The sequence below is a fragment of the Haliotis rufescens genome, unplaced genomic scaffold (assembly GCF_023055435.1).
Source record: "Haliotis rufescens isolate VD_foot unplaced genomic scaffold, xgHalRufe1.0.p SCAF_46, whole genome shotgun sequence".
Taxonomy (NCBI): Eukaryota; Metazoa; Mollusca; class Gastropoda; order Lepetellida; family Haliotidae; genus Haliotis; species Haliotis rufescens.
This window is the reverse complement of record NW_025964179.1, coordinates 328,701-354,989: the sequence shown is the minus strand read 5'-3', so window position 1 is coordinate 354,989 and position 26,289 is coordinate 328,701. Positions and strand designations below refer to the sequence as shown.

Genomic DNA, 26,289 nt, shown 5'->3' with positions numbered 1-26,289 from the left:
CACTGGAGAGAAAAAACATAACAGAAACATGTGTTGGTGGGCCATTGAAGCCACATGTTGGCTTATAGGAGAAATTGCATGTGTGAATTAAAATACAATCATATAGAAACACTACTGTTTGCTCCACAAGTTTATGAACCCCTTTGGGACGGTAGTCCATAAAATAGATGGTCTCTGTTAGGACTGAAATGTGAGGTTATGACTGCAGTGATACAGCTTTAATTATGGTGACGTCCAAATTAGCCATCTTCCCGAGGCAAGAGAGTTAACTGACTTGAAAAAGTCCAGTTTCCATCCTTGCCGAACTAAGCTGGAATTACTGGGCTCGATCGTAGCGCCACCAGTGGCTATTAACAGTTATGTCCCTTCTAAGCCTCTCCTATGGACCAATCAGATTCCACCTCTCGTATCACTTGCGTTTGCTTAACACAAAATGGTGGCGCCCGGTTAGGACGATCTGATCGATAATCAAGATCTATATTGTGATAAAACGGGTCTTACAACGCGAAAAGCATCAAATCCCGTGAGTACCTTGATTAAAAACATGAAAAGATTTGTAAAATATCTGCTGACAACGAGTTTGCGGTGCAAATGCTTTGCAAATCCTGCAATCGACCGAAATCTGCACGACAGTTTACGAACCAGATTTCGATTTCGGTGTGCGATTTTGATTGGACTATGCATGGACTTGTTAGTCCAGCCAAAATGTAACTCCATAATACCAGCCTATTTCGGCAAGGGTGGAAACTGGACTTTTGTAGTCAGTTAACTCTCTTGCCTCGGGAAGATGAAATTAGCATGGTTAAAGGAGGACAAGACCATGGCAAATTGGCAGTCCCATCCATTTTGATTCATGTTATTGAAACACAAGTTTACTTTCTGCATTATCAAATTTGATGATGCATATTTTCCTCACAACTTTTGTAAAACGAATGGGAGTGTGTGCTGCAATCTGGTTGGTTGAAAATGATAAATGGGATTGGAATTCCGGAAATGTCTCCTTCATTGCCTTGTCACATTTGTGAATGACCTCAGATAACCCAGGTGTCTAAGGTGGTACAGTTTACTGCTGTAGAGTTGCATCCCTTAGGCGTGGGTTTGAATCACAGATTTAAATCTGCTTGTTTCTTGGTTTGTCTGTTCAATGCCTGTCATAGTGGGTGTCACCAACTGGTAGTCCTGCATCACTTCAAACTGACACGCCGTCATATAACTGAAATTCTTTTCAAGGCATAGTTAAAACCACACACACTCACTCACACAAACCTGAAACTCTGGTTTGATTAAAATTGACGTAAAACAGAACTCACTCTCTTTTGGGTAAAATGGTATTCGGAGATGTTATATTTCGTAATAAATATGTTCTCGATGTCTGAGACACAGCAACATATAAAGGGTTAAGCTGTTAGCTGCAAACATTTGTCCACCATGTGCCACTTGTGCAATACCCCCACCATGGCTATCATTACAAAACAGGTGCCCTTTTCTGATCTGTTGACATACACACAACAACCTGATTCTTAGATTAGGTCAGGAGCCTGCTGCTTTTATTTGTTTGGGTAACTTGATTTCTACGTTTCCTGTCATTCAAATTGATAGGCTGCATCTATAGAGCAAGGTTGAGTTGCGTGCATATATTTTTATCAAACATCTACTGTGTATTTTAATGTTTCAATGTTTGTGTACACTGTTTTTTTCATTTTCCTCAAGTTTTCAGTGTTCATTCAAGTTGCAGGAACAAACAGTCTGTCCTGACAAGGCTGTCATCCGCTCACTCTTCGATTTACTATTCAGCTCACTTATCTTCAGAATCATGAATGGAAGTCTGTGATTTGGCCTACCTTTAGATTTCAGTACCATGACGTCCACAATCAGGTCACAATATCCAATTGTGGCAGTGCCTGCGACTTAAGCCACTGCAGTCCAAAGCCGAGACTAGTAAAATTGTATTCAGTCTAGTAGGCTCAGCTAATAGAAGTCCATATAAACACTAAAATCAACTGAAAATGATGGTGAGAGCTGTTTGGACTAGCAGCCTCCAAAGTGTTTTGCACAACCAGGTAACTGAGCAAGGTAATTCTTAAATCGTCACAAGTGTCGCCTTTTTCCGTTGTTTGTTTATGTTATGCCAAAATACTGCCAAAAGTAAAAATGTCTTAAAAAATGATTAGGACCCTTGTTATTTTTTAGGTCATCCTGAACATGCAGAGACTGACCTTTAACCACAGCAGTGTAAATCAATCATGACAACTCCAATTGCACAAATTTCTTATCAATCACTTATTTGAGTTGAATGTTTATCTTGACAAGACATATTAATGTGACTGGTTCAACATAAACATTGAAAGTGATATACACTGAATACTAATAGCTAGTAGCAGCTCTGTGATTGTTCCCTGGCATGGCTTGCTCTTTTTTCCAAATTAATCTGTTAGTTTGATTCTTGTAGGTATGTAAAATTGGTGTATTAACCCTTGTATCCAAACTGTGTAGATATTGTTGTGTAAATTGCAAGTCTAAGCCAGGGATTTAGAATTTCATTACTGACCTGTACCATGCCATCTTCTTGAGGAGACAGTATCTCGATTCATCAGTGAAAAGTTCTGGAGCATAATCTTCAGCCCAATCCAAACCATCTTCCTGATGCAAGGGCGTTAACTGACTGTATAAGTCCAGTTTCCACCCTTGCTGGAAATCAAGACTCAATCGTAGCGCCACCAGTGGCGATTAAAAGTCATGTACCAATCAGATTCCATCACCTACAGTGGGAGTTGTTCAACCTTTTTCCCCTAGTACTGAGAGTTTTTGTACAAAATGTCCGACATTCACTTTTTCATGAGGAAAATTAATCTAGCTTCCAACTGCATCAGCAATTGGTCAAAGAACGCTTAACTAAGTACCCGCTATACATATTATCATCTGGACAGTCTTGGTACCAAAATGTTGACGAAAAAGAATTTTACTATTTAAGAAATTATTATGAAAACAACAGAATGTGACTAGCAAACTGTATTTCGGACAATATTCCCTTAAAATATGTACTGGGGTAATCACACTTTCAGTTTTCAGTTTCATCTTGGCCTGATTCATTTCTATGTGTTGGATAGGATTCTATTTCTGTTTCCATGGTTACCAGTAAACCCACAATTTATAATATGATGTAAGGAGTGAAGGAATTGTATGTTATCTATTGTACCATATAGACTATGCATGTTCTCCTTGAGCACAGAATCCTACATCTGGTATCCTTAGGGAGAAGTTCAAAAGTTTAATGTCGGGTAAAATTCATAATCATAATCATGTTTGGGGTGGGGTTAACAGGTCTGTGTTAATGTTTCAAAATCAATTCAAGTCTGACAATTAACAAAATCTCCATCTGTATTAGATTGAGTGAAGAAAATTGACACACTCTGGTTCAAAATTAAGTTTTTTATCTTACATTAAACTTTTGAACTGCTCCCTCAGGTTATAGTTATGTATGTTGCAGTAAAACTGTAATTACTGCTTTGTTATTTAAACTCTTTTGCCAACAAAAGGAAGCATGGTTATTTTTGTATGAGAATATCCAATCAGGATAAGGACTCATCTATTTTTCTTTCCTGCTCCTCAGTTGTGTCAGCTTTGTTGTCAATATGATAGGTTTTCCAGCACATGACAAAATTGTTTTAAGTTTTTGAAACTGAAACATCAGTTATCCTGGGGAAAGTTATTTCAAGAACTTCCATGATAAAAACAAACTATATACAATATTAACTATCTGACAACATCTGTCATTTGTGATTGAAGGCTGTGAAGTAAATGGTGAGGTGAAATTGGGTTTAAAGTTACGTCCAAGATTATTGCACTCATATAGCGACATGTGTGTGTGTGTGTGTGTGTGTGTGTGTGTGTGTGTGTGTGTGTGTGTGTGTGTGTGTGTGTGTGTGTGTGTGTGTGTGTGTGTGTTTGTGTGTGTGTGTGTGTGTGTGTGAGTTTGTGTGTTGCTGCTTGTACTACTCCGGACTGATTCCGATTTATAGTGCAAGTACACTTAGATACCATGCCGCAGTTTAACATGAATACCCCACTCGGATACAGGATACTGACTCTGAGCCAACCAGTCCTTGTTTTAGCAACAAGTACCATCTTTTAAAGTCTTTTGGTATGACGCGGCCGGAGATCGACCCCTGACCTTCTGTTCTCCGGGCAGACGCTCTACCACTGGACCACTGAGGCGGTCCTGAAGTAAATGTCCCATGGCTGGCAAATATAACACATTCAGTCTCAGGACTGATAATGCAGGGATTGATTTAAGGAACTTGATTTAACTTGCACCAGCTGCATGTTGACATGAAAACCTGGTTGCACCAGACAAAACCAGGTTGCACCCTGTTCCCATAAATGTATCCATGTTGAAACATGCACATAATCTTGGAGTACCTACATTTTGATGGACCTGTGAAGATCTGGGGTAGAATAGGTCCTCAGCAACCCATGCTTACCGTTAAAGGTGACTAAGCTTGTCATAAGAGCCGACACACGGGATCGGGTGGTCAGGCTCGCTGACTTGGTTGATACATATCATCGTATCCCAATTGTGTGGATCAATGATCATGATGTAAATCACTGAATTGATGGTCCAGATTTGATTTATTACAGACCGCTGTCATATACCTGGAATATTGCTGAGTGCGATGTTAATTAACAAACCAACAAAATTATAACAAAATTGAAGCATTTTTGAGAACTAGTTCAGAATTTCAGCCCTCGAACTACTTGCCAGTGAGGACCACCATCATTGGAGGTTTACCTGTCTTCAGTACTGTGTATGTTATAATACAAATCAGGTTTACAGATTCCAGCACTGTACTCATACACAGTTTCAAGTGTTGTATCAGTGAGTGAAAATACGCCACGATTATTTTAGGAATGAAATTATATGATGAAGAGATGAATATCCCTGTTTGTTTCTGTAAGTATTCAATATCAGGAAATTGTATGAGTAGCTTACATGATACAATTTTATTACTAATATACAATATTTATTACACAAAAACACGCACAGCTAATAATGTCTATTTGTGTGGTTAATGATCATATTCATCTTTGCATCTCCATTGAGCCTCCTCTGAAGAACTTTTATCCATCTTATTGGCTCGTAGAAAATGAATCTTTGGAAGATGTAAGCTAACATTATCAGGGTATACAGCATTTACCGCTGTCTTGTTGCCATGGCGTCCAAGACATTAGAATCTCACATTCTGGGATATAATGTAGACATGGATAATCTGATAACCTGGCTATTTGTGGAAAATAATATTGTACTTCTATTAGTGAGTCTGATGACTGCGTGACTGGAGGCTACAGTAGGTGGAACCAGACTGGATATGTGCCTCATGTGGCTGAAAATCAATATGTATCAATACACTTTGTCTCAGGGTTTTGTATTGATTAACAAGATTGGAATAACAATACAAACAAAATGTAAAAATGAACATTTACACTAAATGTCACACATGGTCATATGGATTGGTTGTGACTGCCCCGCCCACATTTTAATCACCACATGTGCGGTATGTACAGTATACTATGGTTAAAATGAACACTAATGGACCACTAATTTTAGTTTGTAATAACCATAGTTCATTATAAGCATGTATACAGCATATATACTGCAAATGTCCGGGACTAAAAATAAGTTTGTTATATCGGTCAGTTGTAATAAGAGTGTTCGTTATAAACATAGTTTTCTGTATGTAATTTGTTGGTTAACGACTGAGTTTTTTCCTTGAAACCATTTACCATATTCACCAAAATAAATGCCCAAATCCAATGTTTCTACCAGCAACCAAATATATATTAATTATGATAATAATTTCAGTTTGCTTTCATCTTATGCACAGATGTTTTGTAGATAATAAAAAACCATCAATAAATGTACCCAGCACTGCAACCAACGTTTTAATAATCGGAGAACACTGCTGTGAACAATACTTCAGGTGTATCGCAATGTGTAGGCTTGTTGTTAGGAGAAATCCTGAAGAGATGCAGGTCTTCGACGTTTGTTTGTGAAACCCATGGTCACAGATTTCTGGCACGCCAAGGGATGAACTCACCAAAATGCAGCGTCGTAGACGACTGGGCTACCCATGTCCTCATAAAAAAGGATAATCTTTAGAAAACATAAGCTGTCCATTGTTAGTTTCAAGTCTTGGACTGGCATGAAGTAAGGCTCCCTTTCTAACATTGCAACAAGCCATAAAAAGTAATAAACATTTTAATGTGATGTTGAGTGAGTGAGTGAGTATGGTTTTACTCCGCTTTTAGCAATATTCCAGCAATATCAAGGCAGGGGACACCAGAAATCGGCTTCACACATTGTACCCATGTACCCATGTCTTCGGCGTGACGAGTGAACGCTTTAACCACTAGGCTACCCAACCGCCCCAATATGATATTGAAAAGTAAATGATTTTTATGAATATATTTGTGCATTTAAAAACATCCCCCAACACAAGCTTTGTTTACATGATTTCTCAAGCACTGGGAAGAATGTCTGGGCCAAGGATAACAATATCGTGTTTATCTATATTAAACATGATTTATTTCACGGCCAAGTTAGGTCTGTAACGTGTTAAAAGTCAGAACACCTACAACCCGAATTCTGGAAAAGGCATGTTTGGTCCACGAAGCACATGTGTCGGTGGTAGAAAGATGGCCACTAAGTATACGACAAACTTGATGCCTTCTGTGAACGGCCGTGGTTGATCACACACAGGATAGTAACCTGTATGTGGTTAGGGGGAAAAGAAATGCACAGGTAAATATTTTAACACCACTATGTTTAAGAAGGTTTACCTGTTGTCGTGTCGTGTATGGACAATGGACAGAAGAAAAGTTCCTTGACTGTTTGACAGGAAAAAAACTGTTTGAGACGTTATTTTGGTCAAGAAAATATATCTTTGTCCATATTCGTTTGGATAAAGTGGAAGTTGTTTTGGTCGTGTGAGTTTGTCTGGAAGAAGATGGTTTGTATTAGGTTACAAGGCGTTTACCATTCTCAGAAGAATCAGTGATGTTCTGTTTCAGTGGTATATTTTTTAGGAACATAGCAACATGTTCGCTACCAAGAACAGCCATGTGCTTTGTGTTTCATCTCCAGTGGGCAGGTGAAAGAAATACAAAATTAAGAAATTAAACAGGTTACATTACCCAAAGCTCCTGTGGGGATTCTGGGTTAGAATAGGTCCCCAGCAACCTATGTTGGTTGTGAGGGGCGACCAAATGGATCAGGTGGTCAGGCTCGGTGACTTGGTTCAATAGCATGTCATCGTTCTCCTAATGAGAGGACTGTTGCTCATAATATCAATCACTCGATTGTCTGGTCCAGACTTGATTAAATACAGGATGCTGAGTGCGGCGTTAAACAACAAAGAACAAAGTTGATAGGTCATCTTGTAAGCCGACCCAGAAACTGTGCAAATTAAGTATCGCAATAATATTGATAGAATTGAGCTAGACATATATGTTTAACAACACACACATGGCACACTCCTCTTTTCACCCTTCACCCTCCACACCTTTCGCTCTATCCTACCCGACCCGTGAAGATCCGGGGTAGAATAGGTCTTCAGCAACCCATGCTTGCTGTAAAAGGCAACTATGCTTGTCGTAAAAGGCGACTAACAGGATCGGGTGGTCAGGCTTGCTGACTTGGTTGATGCACGGTCATCGATCCCAATTGTGTCGATCGATGCTCATGATATCAATCACTCGATTGTCTGGTCCAGACTCGATTATTTACAGCTGGAATATTGCTGAGTGCAGCGTTAAACAACAAACAACCAGCCAACCAACTCTTTCCTACCCAGAAATTAGATATTCTGAACAATCCCTGAGAAAAACTGGTTAGGCTAACAGGCAGTGCTTTTTTCCTATCCATGTAATTTGCTTTGAATTACTTGAGACTGATGTCCCAGCAGGTGGTTCGTGGCTGGAAGAAATGGTAATTGAAAATAATGACACAATTTGAAACTACAGCCATATGGAAAACAGACAACTCTTCAGTTCTTCATATTTCCAGCAGCCTCAAATCACTGATCCCCGGACAAAAATATATGAGTCTCAATTTCTGAATAATATAGGGGTCCCTCTGACATCAGTTCTACAGATCATTGATTCCCAGAACAAAATTCATGACCCCCGATTTCTGAATGACATGGGTCGCTCTGACTCAGGAATCTATGATCATATTTGTTACTTTAGTTTAGCAGCCCCTTGGGGAGTCCAGAGTAGAATAGGTCCCCAGCAATCTGTGCTGGTTGTAAGAGGCGACAAAATGGAGTGGATTTTCCAGCTTGGTTGATGGTGTGTCGTCAACCCAACGACGTGGAACGTTGCTCACAATATCAATCACTGGATTGTCTGGTGCAGACTTGATTATTACCAGGCTGCCGTCATATAGCTGGAATATTGCTGAGTGCAGTATTAAACGAACAAACAGTTGACAGCAGACAATTTGTGTTAATTATACCTGTTTTAACTGAAAAATCAAAAGTTTAATTCAATATTTTTGAAACTTTCCATGACAGTTTGTGTGATTTTTTTTTCTTTTCAATTCAATTAACTGATAATCTAATTAAAGAATGTTTTAACTTCAAGCTAAGAGCATATGCTGATATATACCAGTATATAGTGTCAGCTTCAAGGAATAGAAATAAACTCGTTCATTTTCATCCTTAAAATGTGGTTATGCAATGGAACAAGAGGGTTCGAAATACAAATTTCCAATATGCACTATATATAACTAAATGACTGTACTTATACAAGTATGGTTAACAAGTTAACAAGTTACCTGACTGCCATTCTAAACTTGGGCTTTAATAAATAGGTCAGCTGGGAAAGCAAACATATGCCGAACTAATCAGGCTCCTTGTTTCCGGAGTCTTGGTGGGATGATTAGTGCATGTCAGAAATAGGTTACAGGGACAAGGTATGGATGCTGACTCCCATGGTGTGTATACTGGGTCTCATCTCTTGTTCATTGTTCTCCTCCCGAGATGGGCGGCAACAGTCATCATCCTTGGTATGGATGGGAGGAAGTAGTGCCAGGGATAGCCCATGGATCTGTTTTGGCCATTGGCCATCATGCATCTTGCTCCGGTTGGGAGAAAGAATTGCCATTGACCAGTTTCGGAGTGCTTTTTGGTGTTAGTTTCGTTAACAAGCTAACATAATTGCGCTGATGGTTTCTGCATTCAGTGGTGAAAGTGTTTTGGAAATAGGTCAGTTATAAACAAGCTGATGTAGTTGCATGGTTAATTTGAGATATTTGTAATTGAGGAGACACGTACTTTTCTAGTTTGTCAGTTTATAAATTTTAAAGAACCGGAACCAAAATCCACAATCAGAAAATGATATAAAAATGTTTTTAATTTTTATTATTTTTTGTCTCTACATGTTTGATGGAGTAGAAAGATAAAAATGCTTTTTAGCAAAACTTTTTTAAAATGCTGTAACCATGGTAACCATTAACTTTTTAGATAACATTTGGTCAAATGGTTTGTATGTAGTCTCTGGCTACTGCTGCAGTCCTGTTATAAAGACAACAAAGCCTTCCGAGAAATATATATACATGTTGTTATAATTATTTTTTATTGTATTTGTATTTTTTTTATTTCAACCAGCCCAAGCTAATTGGATAACAAAAAATGAAAGTTTAAAAAAAAGTCATGTTGCCTTACTTCAGCTTTGAATTGTGGTCTAAGACAATGCAGCAGGAGCCCTTGGTCAGTGTTTCAAGTCCTACGTTTACCTCAGTATTATCATGATATAACATTTATACTAAGATTACATATAATAATCAGATTCACAGCAAGGGCTTTTATAAGTTATCATTGTATAAATATTACACAATGATAACTTATAAAAGCCCTTGCTGTGAATCTAATTATTATATGAAAACTTAGTATAAATGTTATATCATGATAGTATCATGCTTGTGGGTTTCAGCAAAGTGGTAAACATCTCGGACCTGCATAAATGTGGACTATTTACCCACATTATGATGAAACACTGATATAATCAAAATACTGTTCAAAGCTCTGAAAACCCCTTCTCACTATTTTCTTTATATTTCAGCTGCTTATCTAAATATTTTTCAGTATCTGATTACAAGGATTAATTGAAATATGATGACCTCATTTTTCAACCTGTGACATTTCTTTCAGTCAAGGCATGATTTTAAGAAACCAAAAAACAATTGTGATAAACCATAAATGCGAGTTAAGATACTGAACCAAGATGTTTTGGAATATATATACTTCAATCCTCTATCTGTAATCAATTGTTAAATACAATTGTAATCTTAAAACAATTGTGCTAACAAAAAGAGAGAGCTTAGTCATTTGAGTCAATGGTTTCTGGCCAGAAGGAAAAGAGCCAAGAGTTATCTGGGTCAATGAAGTGATTCGACACTCAATAAGCTAATAATATGACTAGCTATTTCGGACTCGAGTTGATTGATGTATGATTGTCCTTCATAATCACCTGTTATTACAAGCCCCCAGCTTATCTTACAAAATATTGACTTAGCTCTCTGAATTAACCCTTGTCATTCTCACCTTGGATCACCTGAATCAGATTGAGCCCACTGAGTGAGGCAAGCCTGGTGTGTCTTGCCCTTACACAGACCATTGTCATCAATATGTCAATATTGATACGAGAGATTATATGTTAGTTATGGGATAATAGCTTGTCAGGAAGAGTGATGGACTGGATAACGATGATGATGAATACGTCTTGATATTGATATTGATGGTTCTTGAATGTGTGATTGGTCAGAAATGGTTTATATTCCCTACCAATAGGGATTATTGATCTGAAAAATGTTTAGTCTCTTCTTCTAATGTTATTTGGTTCAGGGATTCTGTTTTATAAGACATGTGAAAATCAGGGGTAGAATAGGTCTTCAGTAACCCATGCTTGTCGTAAGATGTGACTTACGGGATCGGGTGGTCAGGTTCGCTGACTGGGTTGTTGCACGTCATCGTATCCAAATTGCATGGATCGAAGCTCATGATGTCAATCACTGGATTTTCTGGTTTACAGACCGCTGTCATATAGCTGGAATATTTCTGAGTGCGGCGTTAAACAACAAACATACAAACTGTTTCATAAACCATGGTTGGTTGGTGTGAAATGTTTTTGTTTAATGTGAACTTATATTTAGAGTAATACCAATTTTTATTTAATTAGTAACAAACCTATCAGGAAATCATTTGGCATTTGACATGTCTGTTAGATGCATATTACTATGAGACACATAGCATGAGAACTGCACCAGATGCACTGTATTCGTAACGGAAGAATCATCAATGGCTCCATGAGTCTGTCATGCTGTCATAGCTTTTAACGATTTTGTTGGGAGGAATTGTGTTAATATGTTTACCAAGTTCTGTTTTATAGATCTGACTTCAGAGAAGAGTTTTAGAACAATGGGTAGGATTTGGTCACTGTGTGGTATATTATTTGATTATTACAAATTGAGTCTGTATTGTTATCTTAAAATTTTCATTGTTTCTTATTTCTTTTTGTTCAGTGATGATTTTTGGGAAACATTTGTCAATTGATTATTAACCATTGAAGATCAGATGGTTGTTTGTCTGTAAAATTTCAATATCTCACCTAAAAAGTCAATGAAAAGTGCATCTCGCCATTCCTGCCTCCCTCCCAATCCTTTCTCTCACTCCTTCCTCCCTGACCCCCCACACTCACTCACAAATCCTCACTCATTCCTGCCTTCCTCACTCACAATCTCCCCCTCCTCCCTCCCCCACTCCCCACCTCTCACACACTCTGCCCTCACTTACTCAATCCTTCTCTCACTCACCCCGGGTAGAATAGGTCTTCAGCAACCCATGCTTGCCGTAAATGGTGACTATGCTTGTCGTAAGAGGCGACTAACAGGATCGGTTGGTCAGGCTCGATGACTTGGTTGATGCATGTCATCGTATCCCAATTGCGTGGATCCATGCTCATGATATCAATTACTGGATTGTCTGGTCCAGAATCCATTGTTTACAGACTGCCGTCATATAGCTGGAATATTGCTGAGTGCGGTGTTAAACAACAATCAATCAACAACAACACACATCCCTCCCTCACACACAATCTCGCACACACCCCTCCCTCACATACAATCTCGCACACATCCCTTCCTCACACACAATCTCGCACACACCCCTCCCTCACACACAATCTCGCACACAACCCTCCCTCACACACAATTTCGCACACACCCCTCCCTCACACACAATCTCGCACACACCCCTCCCTTACCCCTCCCTCACACACAATCTCACACACAACCCTCCCTCACACATAATCTCGCACACAACCCTCCCTCACCCCCCCCTCACATACAATCTCGCCCACATCCCTTCCTCACACACAATCTCGCACACACCCCTCCCTCACACATAATCTCGCACACAACCCTCCCTCACACACAATCTTGCACACACCCCTCCCTCACCCCTCCCTCACATACAATCTCGCACACATCCCTTCCTCACACACAATCTCGCACACACCCCTCCCTCACACACAATCTCACACACAACCCTCCCTCACACACAATCTCACACACAACCCTCCCTCCTTCCTTCCCCTGGCACTCACATTCCTTCCTTCCTAACATTCACAATCCCTCGACCTTAACTCACACACAATAACTCAACCCTCACTCACACTCATTCCCTCAACATTCACTCACTCACACTCAATCCCTCAAAACTCACTCACTCATTCACTCACTTTCCATCCCTCAACCATCATTCACTCTCTAATAATCCTTCTCTCTCACTCATCCAAATACTCACCCACCCACTCACTCATCTACTCACCCATCTACTCACCCACCCACTCACCCATCTACTCACACATCTACTCACTCACCCATCTACTCACCCACCCACTCACCCATCTACTCACCCACCCACTCACCCATCCACACACCCATCTACTGACCGATCCACTCACCCACCCACTCACCCATCTACTCACCCATCCACACACCCATCTACTCACTCACCAATCTACTCACTCACCCATCTACTCACTCACCCATCTACTCACCCATCCACACACGCATCTACTCACTCACCCATCTACTCACCCACCCACTCACCCATCTACTCACCCACCCACTCACCCATCCACACACCCATCTACTGACTGATCCACTCACCCACCCACTCACCCATCTACTCACCCATCCACACACCCATCTACTCACTCACCAATCTACTCACTCACCCATCTACTCACTCACCCATCTACTCACCCACCCACTCACCCATCTACTCACCCATCCACACACTCATCTACTCACTCACCTGTCTGTAAACAGAGGTAAAGTATCATTAAAAAAGAAAGAAATATATATTTTTATAATTTCAACCTTAACTCCTTTGAGATGAACTAGGGAAGCCCTCAGTGAATAGATCTGCTACCAAAATGATCAACACAGGATCATGCACTATTAGTTACCATGCCCTAATGCATTTCGATTAATTAACCCAGTTAATAGAAACATTTCTAAACCGCTCACAATCTTTTCATCTTTAAATAAGGATACACTGTTATAACATCTGACTGTTTTCGGTCTCAGGACCCCAGAACCAATCGGGTGAAATGGTGACTTGTATGTAAACATACAGATGTAAACAAACCGTGTACAAAACAATGGTGAGAGCGTTGACCTGGATGGGTGTTTAACATGGCGCCTGGCAGGACATGAATGGCGTTATTTGATAGCGCTGATACACACTGATTGATTACACACAAGTGGGGGTGAGGTACATGCCCCATACATACCTCTCATGCTGAATCAATTACTTACATGGTTCTGATCTTATCAACAGACCAGGCTGTCAGTGTCGGCAGGTCTCAGTGTGTGCTGGGGGCAGCTATTGGGACTGACCGCTGGAGATGGGGGCAGCTATTGGGACTGACCGCTGGAGATGGGAGATGGGGGCAGTTATTGGAACTGACCGCTGGAGAGTGGAGATTGGGGCAGTTATTGGGACTGACCGCTGGAGATGGGGGCAGTTATTGGGACTGACCGCTGGAGATGGGAGATGGGGGCAGTTATTGGGACTGACCGCTGGAGATGGGGGCAGTTATTGGGACTGACCGCTGGAGATGGGAGATGGGGTTAGTTATTGGGACTGACCGCTGGAGATGGGGGGAGTTATTGGGACTGACCGCTGGAGATGGGGGCAGTTATTGGGACTGACCGCTGGAGATGGGGGCAGTTATTGGGACTGACCGCTGGAGATGGGGGCAGTTATTGGGACTGACTGCTGGAGATGGGGGCAGTTATTGGGACTGACCGCTGGAGATGGGGGATGGGGGTAGTTATTGGGACTGACCGCTGGAGATGGGGGCAGTTATTGGAACTGACCGCTGGAGATGGGGGCAGTTATTGGGACTGACCGCTGGAGATGGGGGCAGTTATTGGGACTGACCGCTGGAGATGGGGGCAGTTATTGGGACTGACCGCTGGAGATGGGGGCAGTTATTGGGACTGACCGCTGGAGATGGGAGATGGGGTTATTTATTGGGACTGACCGCTGGAGATGGGGGCAGTTATTGGGACTGACCGCTGGAGATGGGGGCAGTTATTGGGACTGACCGCTGGAGATGGGGGCAGTTATTGGGACTGACCGCTGGAGATGGGAGATGGGGTTAGTTATTGGGACTGACTGCTGAAGATGGGAGATGGGGGCAGTTATTGGGACTGACCACTGGAGATGGAGGCAGTTATTGGGACTGACCGCTGGAGATGGGGGCAGTTATTGGGACTGACCGCTGGAGATGGGGGCAGTTATTGGGACTGACCGCTGGAGATGGGGGATGGGGGCAGTTATTGGGACTGACCGCTGGAGATGGGGGATGGGGGCAGTTATTGGGACTGACCGCTGGAGATGGGGGCAGTTATTGGGACTGACCGCTGGAGATGGGGTCAGTTATTGGGACTGACCGCTGGAGATGGGGGCAGTTATTGGGACTGACCGCTGGAGATGGGGTCAGTTATTGGGACTGACCGCTGGAGATGGGGGCAGTTATTGGGACTGACCGCTGGAGATGGGGGATGGGGGCAGTTATTGGGACTGACCGCTGGAGATGGGGGCAGTTATTGGGACTGACCGCTGGAGATGGGGGCAGTTATTGGGACTGACCGCTGGAGATGGGGGCAGTTATTGGGACTGACCGCTGGAGATGGGGGCAGTTATTGGGACTGACCGCTGGAGATGGGGGATGGGGGCAGTTATTGGGACTGACCGCTGGAGATGGGGGCAGTTATTGGGACTGACCGCTGGAGATGGGGGCAGTTATTGGGACTGACCGCTGGAGATGGGGGATGGGGGCAGTTATTGGGACTGACCGCTGGAGATGGAGGCAGTTATTGGGACTGACCGCTGGAGATGGAGGATGGGGGCAGTTATTGGGACTGACCATTGGAGATGGAGGCAGTTATTGGGACTGACCGCTGGAGATTGGAGATGGGGGCAGTTATTGGGACTGACTGCTGGAGATGGGAGATGGGGGCAGTTATTGGGACTGACCACTGGAGATGGAGGCAGTTATTGGGACTGACCGCTGGAGATGGGAGATGGGGGCAGTTATGGGGACTGACCACTGGAGATGGGAGATGGGGGCAGTTATTGGGACTGACTGCTGGAGATGGGAGATGGGGGCAGTTATGGGGACTGACCACTGGAGATGGGAGATGGGGGCAGTTATTGGGACTGACTGCTGGAGATGGGGGCAGTTATTGGGACTGACCGCTGGAGATGGGGGCAGTTATTGGGACTGACCGCTGGAGATGGGGGATGGGGGCAGTTATTGGGACTGACCGCTGGAGATGGGGGATGGGGGCAGTTATTGGGACTGACCGCTGGAGATGGGGGCAGTTATTGGGACTGACCGCTGGAGATGGGGTCAGTTATTGGGACTGACCGCTGGAGATGGGGGCAGTTATTGGGACTGACCGCTGGAGATGGGGTCAGTTATTGGGACTGACCGCTGGAGATGGGGGCAGTTATTGGGACTGACCGCTGGAGATGGGGGATGGGGGCAGTTATTGGGACTGACCGCTGGAGATGGGGGCAGTTATTGGGACTGACCGCTGGAGATGGGGTCAGTTATTGGGACTGACCGCTGGAGATGGGGGCAGTTATTGGGACTGACCGCTGGAGATGGGGGCAGTTATTGGGACTGACCGCTGGAGATGGGGGATGGGGGCAGTTATTGGGACTGACCGCTGGAGATGGGGGCAGTTATTGGGACTGACCGCTGGAGATGGGGGCAGTTATTGGGACTGACCGCTGGAGATGGGGGATGGGGGCAGTTATTGGGACTGACCGCTGGAGATGGAGGCAGTTATTGGGACTGACCGCTGGAGATAGAGGATGGGGGCAGTTATTGGGACTGACCATTGGAGATGGAGGCAGTTATTGGGACTGACCGCTGGAGATTGGAGATGGGGGCAGTTATTGGGACTGACTGCTGGAGATGGGAGATGGGGGCAGTTATTGGGACTGACCACTGGAGATGGAGGCAGTTATTGGGACTGACCGCTGGAGATGGGAGATGGGGGCAGTTATGGGGACTGACCACTGGAGATGGGAGATGGGGGCAGTTATTGGGACTGACTGCTGGAGATGGGAGATGGGGGCAGTTATTGGGACTGACCGCTGGAGATGGGGGCAGTTATTGGGACTGACTGCTGGAGATGGGAGATGGGGGCAGTTATGGGGACTGACCACTGGAGATGGGAGATGGGGGCAGTTATTGGGACTGACTGCTGGAGATGGGAGATGGGGGCAGTTATTGGGACTGACCGCTGGAGATGGGGGCAGTTATTGGGACTGACTGCTGGAGATGGGAGATGGGGGCAGTTATTGGGACTGACTGCTGGAGATGGGAGATGGGGGCAGTTATTGGGACTGACCGCTGGAGATGGGGGCAGTTATTGGGACTGACTGCTGGAGATGGGAGATGGGGGCAGTTATTGGGACTGACTGCTGGAGATGGGAGATGGGGGCAGTTATTGGGACAGACTACTGAAGATGGGAGATGGGGGCAGTTTTAGGGACTGACTGCTGAAGATGGGGGCAGTTATAGGGACTGACCACTGAAGATGGGGGCAGTTATTGGGACTGACCGCTGGAGATGGGGGCAGTTATGGGGACTGACCACTGAAGATGGGGGCAGTTATTGGGACTGACCGCTGGAGATGGGGGCAGTTATGGGGACTGACCACTGAAGATGGGGGCAGTTATTGGGACTGACCGCTGGAGATGGGGGCAGTTATGGGGACTGACCACTGGAGATGGGAGATGGGGGCAGTTATTGGGACTGACTGCTGGAGATGGGAGATGGGGGCAGTTATTGGGACTGACCGCTGGAGATGGGGGCAGTTATTGGGACTGACTGCTGGAGATGGGAGATGGGGGCAGTTATTGGGACTGACTGCTGGAGATGGGAGATGGGGGCAGTTATTGGGACAGACTACTGAAGATGGGAGATGGGGGCAGTTTTAGGGACTGACTGCTGAAGATGGGGGCAGTTATAGGGACTGACCACTGAAGATGGGGGCAGTTATTGGGACTGACCGCTGGAGATGGGGACAGTTTTCCTTGCTTTTTCTTTGTTCTTTCTTCTCTGCTACTCTGCTACTTTCACAGCAGTCAGCTGTGAACATCTGCCTGCTGGTGTTGAAACAGATGACTCATCCTCTGTTCATGAAATTCTCAGTCTCTCATCTTCTTCAATTTGTTTTTAACTTTCCTCCTTCTTTCTGCAATGTTTGCCAGATGTTTTCATGCCAGATTTATGCTGATTCTAAAACTTTGCCCCCAGCATCCTATCCTTACTGGTGTGCTTCACTCACTACTTCCACAGGCTGTGGTATCCCTGATATACTGGTAAAAACATCTCTCACCCCCTCATTGCCATTGTTCAGATGCCCTGAATTGATCAAGTGTTCTATTCCTTCCATGTAGTTGGCGCCCCTCCCATATAATGGCCACCTCCCTTACCACCACATTGCAATAGGAGCACTCCGCCAAGAGGCTCATCACAGATTTTTTAAAGGGGTGTGGTAATATATTTTAGTTTTGGGAGTTAATATCACTTTGGTCAAACCCCAAGGTTCTCCCCCCAACGACACACGGTATGGTGTATACACACACACCCAAAAAAAAATAATAATAATAATTCTTGATTCTTGATTTACACCTGATCATAATCTTCCCTCTCCCCTCTCCTCCCAACCTATCTTATCTTGTCTCCACACTTGTCAGGAGATTATTCAGGATCACACAAAGTATTTGCTGCCATACTAAATACAGAGCATTTGAGTTAGTTTTAGCGATAATTCTTTCAGTTTCCGTGACCCCTTGGCATGAGAATAGCCTCACATCATTCTATTGCTTGTTGTGAAAGGCAACTAGATGGATCAGGGCCCACTTGCACAAAACGATCTTAGCGCTAAGACTATTGTAAGCCTATGTTAAAATATGAGAGTTAAGATCAGCTTAGCGCTAAGATCGCTTTGTGCGAGTAGGCCCTGGTGGCTGACTTGACTTGTCACCATACACTGATGGCATAGATCTTTGCTTATACTGTCAATCATTGTTTTCTCTGTCTTTACATGCAACATTCACACTCAATCATAAACTCTAAAATAGTCCTTTTCTGTGAATACACAATGCCTTTTAGAAAGTGGTCAAATGTAACAAATGTCATGTTTGGGATAGCACTTTCTCAGTAAAGTACAAATTCTAGTGAGAAAAATGAAATTACACAACTTACACAACTTACACAACTTACACAGGTATGTGGTCTAGACTACCAGTTGTCAGATTTTCATTTTTGTGAAAGCCTTGGTGGGTGAGTGGGTTAGATCGAAGACTTTGTGTGCTGGTGATTAGGTGCCACACTCTGGCAGTGTGGGTTCGAATCCCAGGTGGGAGGCAACCCCTTAAGAAGTACTAGATTTTGTACTTTGCTTAAAAAGTGTTAAACCAAATATAATGTTTGTTACAAGTCCTTTTCTGATTTTATATTTTTGCACTTATCGTTGTTGGAACTGGAATATTGCTGACAATATTACAGCTAACATCCACTCAATCATCAACACAAAAGCGTGAAACATAGTGCTTTTCTGACTTGATTTTTTTCCCACTTTCAATTTATTTTTAGGGTTGGCAGAATCCTTAAACCAAGGAAACAATATCTCATCTTTAAAAGATGTAGTATTTCCCCACAGCATTCTCAACAGACCAACACAATGTTTTTCTGAATCTTTTAAATAGGAAGCCATGAAAGGAGAATGTGTGGCTAATTACAGTGTTCATAGATGTCCTGTCACACTGATGCCTATTGATGAAATTGATGGACCACCCTCGTCTTTATTACCGAGGTAGTGAGTTCAGTTTCAGCCGTGTTTCAGCAATATCACATGAGGGAGTTTTGGTGACAACCATTGATAGTCTTGGTTCCAGAGTTTTTTCTGAAAAAAACCATTGCCTCAGGTTTTAAAACACACACTATTTGTGGACGTCCCAAAATAGCTTGGCTCCTTCTTTGAGAATTCTTGTTTTTACCAGTATGTCTTTAAGCAATGCCAGAAAGTATTGCCCCCGCAACCCCCCCCCCCCCCCCAAAAAAATATGAAATTATTAAACAACCAGTCAATCGAGAAAGAACAGGCTTCACACCCAATACTGTGGAGATTCAAACCCAGGTTTTCGATGTGACCAGGTAATGCTTTGACCACATTGCTACCCCACCATCCCTTAGTCCATAGTATTGCCATCATGCATCTAATGACACTAATGACACTAACGACACTTACCACACTAATGACACTAATGACTGATCAGCCTCTCCTTATTAACCCCTTCATAAACAACCCTCTCTGTGCCCACATGTTAACACTTTAGGTTTCCAAGCTGCTAGTAGAGTCTGATAAACACATTTGTTTGTATCTTTCAATTAACAAAGCTTCTCTAAGTATCGGTCTTGGCCATCTACAGCTTCTCAGCTTAATGGCTTGAAATAACCTTTAATCACTTTGATCAGTTGTGACTTGCTGAACCATATGGAACACTTCAAACAAACACAAATTAAACCAAATAAATCTGTTTGGAAGATAAACCCTTTTCAGTAAGGCAAGCTGAGTGGGGACCATGTCAAAAGTATTTGAGACAGTATTCTTTGAAGTTGAGCTTTTGTTTGTGTGTTTGTTGTTTATCACAGCACTCATTAATAGTTAGCGATATGACAACAGCATGTAGATATTGGGGATTTGATCAAACCCTGAACCCCTTTGGATTATGTCACTTAGATATAAGGGTGACTATTGGTCTGGAAATCACTATTGCGATAACTATTGATATTGAAAGAAACTATTGCGAAAACTATTGATATTGAAAGAAACTATTGCGATAACTATTGATATTGCAAGCAACTATTACGATAAATATCAATAGTATTCAGTGTATCATTTTAGATGGATTTTAGAGTTGAATTAAACCTTGGAACTGAAGTTTCCTTTGAATGAGATAACCATAACAACAAATAAAAAGTAAAGTTTGAGATATGACAGATTTTTTTTTGTTTTTTTTTAAGAAAAAGAAACTTCCACATTAGCATGTGTAAATTACTACCATTCATGATCAAAAGAAAAACAAATTTGAACAGCATTGCATGTATTTTATTGATATGATAAAAACAATTGAAACTATCGATATTCCTAACTGAAAACGATACTATTGATCGGAAAATGATTTAACAATCGATTTATTGACTTTAAGTGCTTACCAAAAGCAATATATCGATATTTTGATTTATCGTGACACCCCTATGCTGTATATATGCTTATAACGAACTATGGTTATTACAAACTAAAATTAGTGGCCCATTTCAGTTCATTATGTTATACTTTACTGTACATACAGCACATGTGATGACTAAAATGTGGGCGGGGCAGTCACAACCAAGCCATATGACCATGTGTGACATTTAGCGTAAATTGACTATTTAATATGGAAACATAGTAAGCCATGCCTAACTTAACAGATGCATATATGTAAAGGATGTAAAGATTTTGTGGGAAACTTCATGATATTACAACTGAAAATCTATATGTATCAATACACTTTGTCCCAGGGGTTTGTATTGATTAAAAAGATTGGAATAACAATACAAACAAAATGAAAAAATGAACTTTCTAAAATCATATCCTCTTTCAATTTGATGACAAAACACAATTATTTTTGATTGCAAAGTAACATGAGAACATGCTTATATCGAAATACAGAAATCGAAACTGATCATCAGTTGTTTGACTTCCTTCAGTAACCCATGCTTGCTGTAAAAGGCGACTATGCTTGTCGTAAGAGGCAACTAACAGGATCGGGGGGTCAGGCTTGCTGACTTGGTTGATGCATGTCATCGTATCCCAATTGGGCGGATTGTTGCTCATGATGTCAATCACTGGATTGTCTGGCCCAGACGAAATTATTTACAGCTGGAATATTGCTGAGTGCGGCATTAAACAACAAACAAACTTCCTTTGAATTACCTCCTCTGCTTCTCTGCATCAGAGCGGACGGATGATGGTTCCATCCCTTGGCCATTAAGACATGTTGAAAGATGGTACCTGCCCCTGCATTAAGGGAATAAGTCTGGACTAGTTCAAGCAGCTGCAGACATGCATGCACTTCACTATATACCGTATACGACATAATAAGCGCCCAAGGCAGTATTTGCTATATATTGGCTAGTGAACAATCCCATTTAGCACCCGTTCCGATTGATCAATGTACAGAAGACTTATTTATTCCTGTATGATACAGAGTCGTGTGTTATATGCAGTATGCACCCTTAAATATGGGCAATTAAATTTGGAAAAATATATCTGCTGTATATAAACATATCAGGCTGTCAGCTTAAACAACAAAATTTACGATCTTTCAACTCTGTTTTTTTTCATCAAATTAATATTCCAATAAGGGCCCCTATTTCTAATTTTGAGAGCGCCCTGGGTGCTTATTACGTCGAATATGGTAAGTGCAATAATCTTGAATGTGATGTTGACCCCCATTTCACCTTACCTCCTTGTAGCCATGGTGTAACCCAGTTCTGGTCTGGTTGAACGTACAGTGTTCGATCTTGTACCAACTGGCCAGAAGGTATCAGTTGTCTCGTGGACAGTTGTCAGAATTCGATCTATGTTATTTGTGGGATAAAAACCTGAGGGTAAGTGTTTTATCTGACTTAAAAACCGAAAAAGAAACTTAAAACAACATTTATCAACATTTCTATGTTTCAAACATACTTCCCTTGAACCTTTGGAAATGGGCGTAAAATATCTGTTTGCTGGCGTAGGGTACTTGAAAAAGACATTCTTGAAAGCATTGTGATTTATCAGCGCCACTGTAGCCTAGCTGTACACTCACTGGGCTACAGATACGAAGGTTGCATGTTCAATCCTTGGGAACATAAAGAAAACATTTGATTTTACATTTCTTTACATTGTGTTGAAATGCATTATAAATTTCTAGCGAGAAACATTCATATGTTACAATATAAACGGAAGTTGTATTGATATAATCCCCAGGATATTATATCTTCCCTGTTTATGAGATTTAACCCGACTGGAGAACAATAGGATGATGTCACTAGAAGTATATAATTGTAGTTATAAACAAAATACTCTTCGGTATGGTGTGTGTATATATATAGGTATGGTGTGTGTATATATAGGTGTTATGTGTGTATATAAATAGTTGTGTGTGTATATATAGGTGTGATGTGTGTATATAAATAGGTGTGTGTGTATATATAGGTGTGATGTGTGTATATAAATAGGTGTGTGTGTATATACAGGTATGATGTGTGTATATAAATAGTTGTGTGTGTATATAAATAGTTGTGTGTGTATATAGGTATGATGTGTGTATATAAATAGGTATGGTCTCTGTTTGAACAGTAACATATTTAACACCAGTATCTCCATGTAGACTTCAGGATGATGTTACTTAAGTTGAGTTCCTTCTCCCATTTCCCCATGTTACTTCACCTGTCAATTCACTCACTCACTCATCATTCAGCCACTTCACCTGTCCATTCACTCACTCGCCATTCAGCCACTTCACCTGTCAATTCACTCACTCACCATTCAGCCACTTCACCTGTCAATTCACTCACTCATCATTCAGCCACTTCACCTGTCAATTCACTCACTCACCATTCAGCCACCTCACCTGTCAATTCACTCACTCACCAATCAGCCACTTCACCTGTCAATTCACTAACTCACCATTCAGCCACTTCACCTGTCAATTCACTCACTCACCATTCAACTATTTCACCTGTCCATTCACTCACTCACTCACTCACCATTCAACTATTTCACCTGTCCATTCACTCACTCACTCACTCACCATTCAACTATTTCATCTGTCCATTCACTCACTCACTCACTCACCATTCAACTATTTCACCTGTCCATTCACTCACTCACTCACTCACCATTCAGCCACTTCACCTGTCAATTTACTAACTCACAATTCAGTCACTTCACCTGTCAATTCACTAACTCACCATTCAGCCACTTCACCTGTCCATTCAGCCACTTCACCTGTCCATTCAGCCACTTCACCGAACTGTTATTTGGTGGAGTGAGTGAGTGAGTATGGTTTTATGCCGCTTTTAGCAATATTCCGGGAATATCATGGCAGGGGACACCAGAAATGAGCTTCACACATTATACCCATGTCGGGAATTGAACCCAGGTATTCGGTGTGACGAGGCTACTCAACCACCCCTTATTTGGTGGAACTAGTGAACATGATGTATCACTTCATCAGCACTGTTATGCAGAACTTTTACTATCTAACATCCAAAAATGAATGTGCTGCCCATTTAAACTGAATTAATGTTATTTTCATAAAAATTCTCACATTATGAGAGTCCTGAGTTTTGATTTAGATAATAAATTTTTGTGTTTGAATGATTACATTTTAAGGGTTTTTTTCTGTCAAACTTCCCCTTCTCTATTTGTTTTTGTCTATAGAAAGGTGTATCTGATAACAAATCCTTTAAATCCAATAAATCCATGCTTATTTCCCAGAGAGTGAACAGACCAACCCAGCCCAGAATCCTAGCCAAAACAAATGCACCTGTTTGTTTTGAGACAGTCCCCCATGATAGAGTCCATTGATTCGGGACTTCCCCTGTCAGTGTCCAAGTTGCCTGGGGCTATTTCTGCTCATGGTGTAAGCCGACTCTTTGGCTGACCACTGTAAACATAGACCCAGGGATCAGCTGGCGGGCAAACATGGTGGGAGTATGTTGTGAATGAGGGGTCAGTGATTCTTGTAATCTTTTAACTTCCTAGAGCCCACCTGGTTGCACAATTGCTGTGACAAAGGAAATACCATCTCGTGGACTGAGGTATTCACTGTAAAAAGTTCTTGCTTGGCCTTCTGTATGGGGATGTTTGACTGAACTCAGAAACTGAAACAAAACCTGCCTCCCCCTCAACAGGTTTGGGAAGTCAGCTCAGACTCAAATTGAATATTTTTTTCAAATCGTTTTTTAGTTTTTTAGTCAGTCTGAAAAAGAGAGGGTTCCTTGACCTCCCCAGCTGTCCCGACAGAGATGAGTTGTTTTCATAGTGTTCTTGTGAATGGATTGTGCAGGCACGGAATTGCATATTCAATAGATCTCGGTGCCTATTGATTCAGATCTGGAGTTTGCTGACTATCGTTTTGTGATTTCTTCAACTTACAGACTCTGGAAATCATTGGACAGATTTGCAGTCGATCTGGATGTCCATCTCAGAAGAGTATTTGCAGATCAACTTGGCAATCTATCTGGATGTCCATCTGAGAATAATTATTGTCAGATTAGCTTGCCAACCAGCTAGCTTCAAGCTTGAAAGAGGGAGATTCCTTTGTGCTTGAGACAGGGGATAGACTGCTGCTGAATCACTGAACGATGTTGAAGTAAGTGTCAAACTACGTACTATCTAAATATTTGTATTTTCCTGTATTTGTCCATATACTGAAAGACAGCAAAGATGCACTGGGTATATTTCATTTCATCCTCTGTGATCAATGAGAGTTTGGCTGCAAAAGATTCAACAGGACCCACAGCTTGCAATTTATAAGCAAGGCAAGCAATTTTATGCATGGCAAGCAGCTTTTATGCAAGACAAGCAACTTTTATGCAAGGCAAGCAACTTTTAATCAAGACATTTGGGGTTTTGAGCACAGTATGCTACTATGAAGCAAGTTTAGAAACATACAAGCAGGGCTAGTAATTTTTAAGCAAGACTGCACAACTAACAACTACCAACTTTCGCCAAAATGTCATGTTCTTGGATAAAAAAATCAATTTCATGTACATATTTTTGATTTACTCAAAATGTGAAGTAGGTTGGAATTTTCTTTTACAAGAATATAATCAGGGACAGGAGTTTTACCAAAAGATTTTTTTGGTCAGGATTATACTGTTTTACATAATTTATTTATTTTGGTAGCAACGGTAAATGAGGTCTTTTTTTAGACATTTTACTTATTTCTAGTGGGTGTTTTAAAATAAGCACTTTTTCTTCTGTTGAGATAAAAGTTCACACAATGAGCACCAAGCCTCAGGGTGAAATGCTACAAGCCAAGTCTGGTATCTTTTATTCCTGAAATATACAGTTGTAGAAGATATAGTATTTCCTAATTGATGATAACGAAATTACAATTCTGGTCACGAAATTTGCTTGACTGCTGTGTCTGTGTTTTGGATAGTTACTTGATCTTGTCATGTGATTAAGTTGATGGATGTTCAGTGGATATAGATGGTGCTAGCTATTGTGATGTTTTCTTGCTCAAGAAACTGTTCATGTATTGACATTAAAGGTCACAATATTGTACATGCTTTGATGAATGAGAACTGGGCCTCGTTTCACAAATCCATCTCACAGCTAGGACTCCTCAAGGATTACCTGGATCTAATTATTTTCTCGTCCAGCAGACGCTTGGTAACAGTTTTTGCGTGTCTGAGGCATAAAATTGGGGGTCCCACTGAGTTTGATTTCCAAGAATTTAACTGAGGTCTGATCGTAGCACTTACCGGTACACGCTCAGATGCCTCGTGTAGACAGGGATTTCAATGTTAAATTGAACATAGTCTTCCCCTGATGCTGTGAGTTTTGGGTGTATTTCTTACCAG

General features: G+C 41.8%; 2 protein-coding genes across 3 annotated transcripts in view; one reads left to right on the top strand and one right to left on the bottom strand.

Annotated features, from left to right (window-relative positions):
* The window catches only part of LOC124148714 (transmembrane protein 198-like), a 111,980-nt gene that overhangs the window by 17,979 nt on the left and 67,712 nt on the right, over positions 1–26,289 (top strand). The window contains exon 2 of one of the 2 annotated variants that reach the window (XM_046519970.2): positions 24,856–25,070. The gene's annotated coding sequence lies outside the window, so the exon portion shown is untranslated. Of the gene's footprint in view, positions 1–24,373; positions 25,071–26,289 lie in introns of those variants that run through there. The other variant, XM_046519967.2, reaches the window with a different exon arrangement.
* LOC125372724 (flocculation protein FLO11-like) lies at positions 13,950–21,684 on the bottom strand. Its single transcript, XM_048383211.1, has 10 exons — positions 21,641–21,684; positions 17,632–17,756; positions 17,341–17,523; positions 16,741–17,001; positions 16,340–16,444; positions 15,832–15,975; positions 15,502–15,645; positions 14,852–14,995; positions 14,312–14,416; positions 13,950–14,146 (listed from the first exon to the last, which is right to left on the bottom strand). Exons 1-10 carry the CDS (start codon positions 21,682–21,684, stop codon positions 13,950–13,952), a joined length of 1,452 nt encoding a protein of 483 aa, XP_048239168.1.

What these genes read in the sequence shown, in the direction of transcription:
- LOC125372724 (XM_048383211.1), bottom strand. Translation starts at nt 21,684, where the DNA reads ATGGAACCATCATCCGTCCGCTCTGATGCAGAGAAGCAGAGGAG. An exon ending in AACTGCCCCCATCTCCAGCG is followed by an intron (nt 17,002 to 17,340) that starts GTCAGTCCCAAT and finishes CCCCATCTCCAG; the next exon opens with CGGTCAGTCCCAATAACTGC. An exon ending in AACTGCCCCCATCTCCAGCG is followed by an intron (nt 15,976 to 16,339) that starts GTCAGTCCCAAT and finishes CCCCATCTCCAG; the next exon opens with CGGTCAGTCCCAATAACTGC.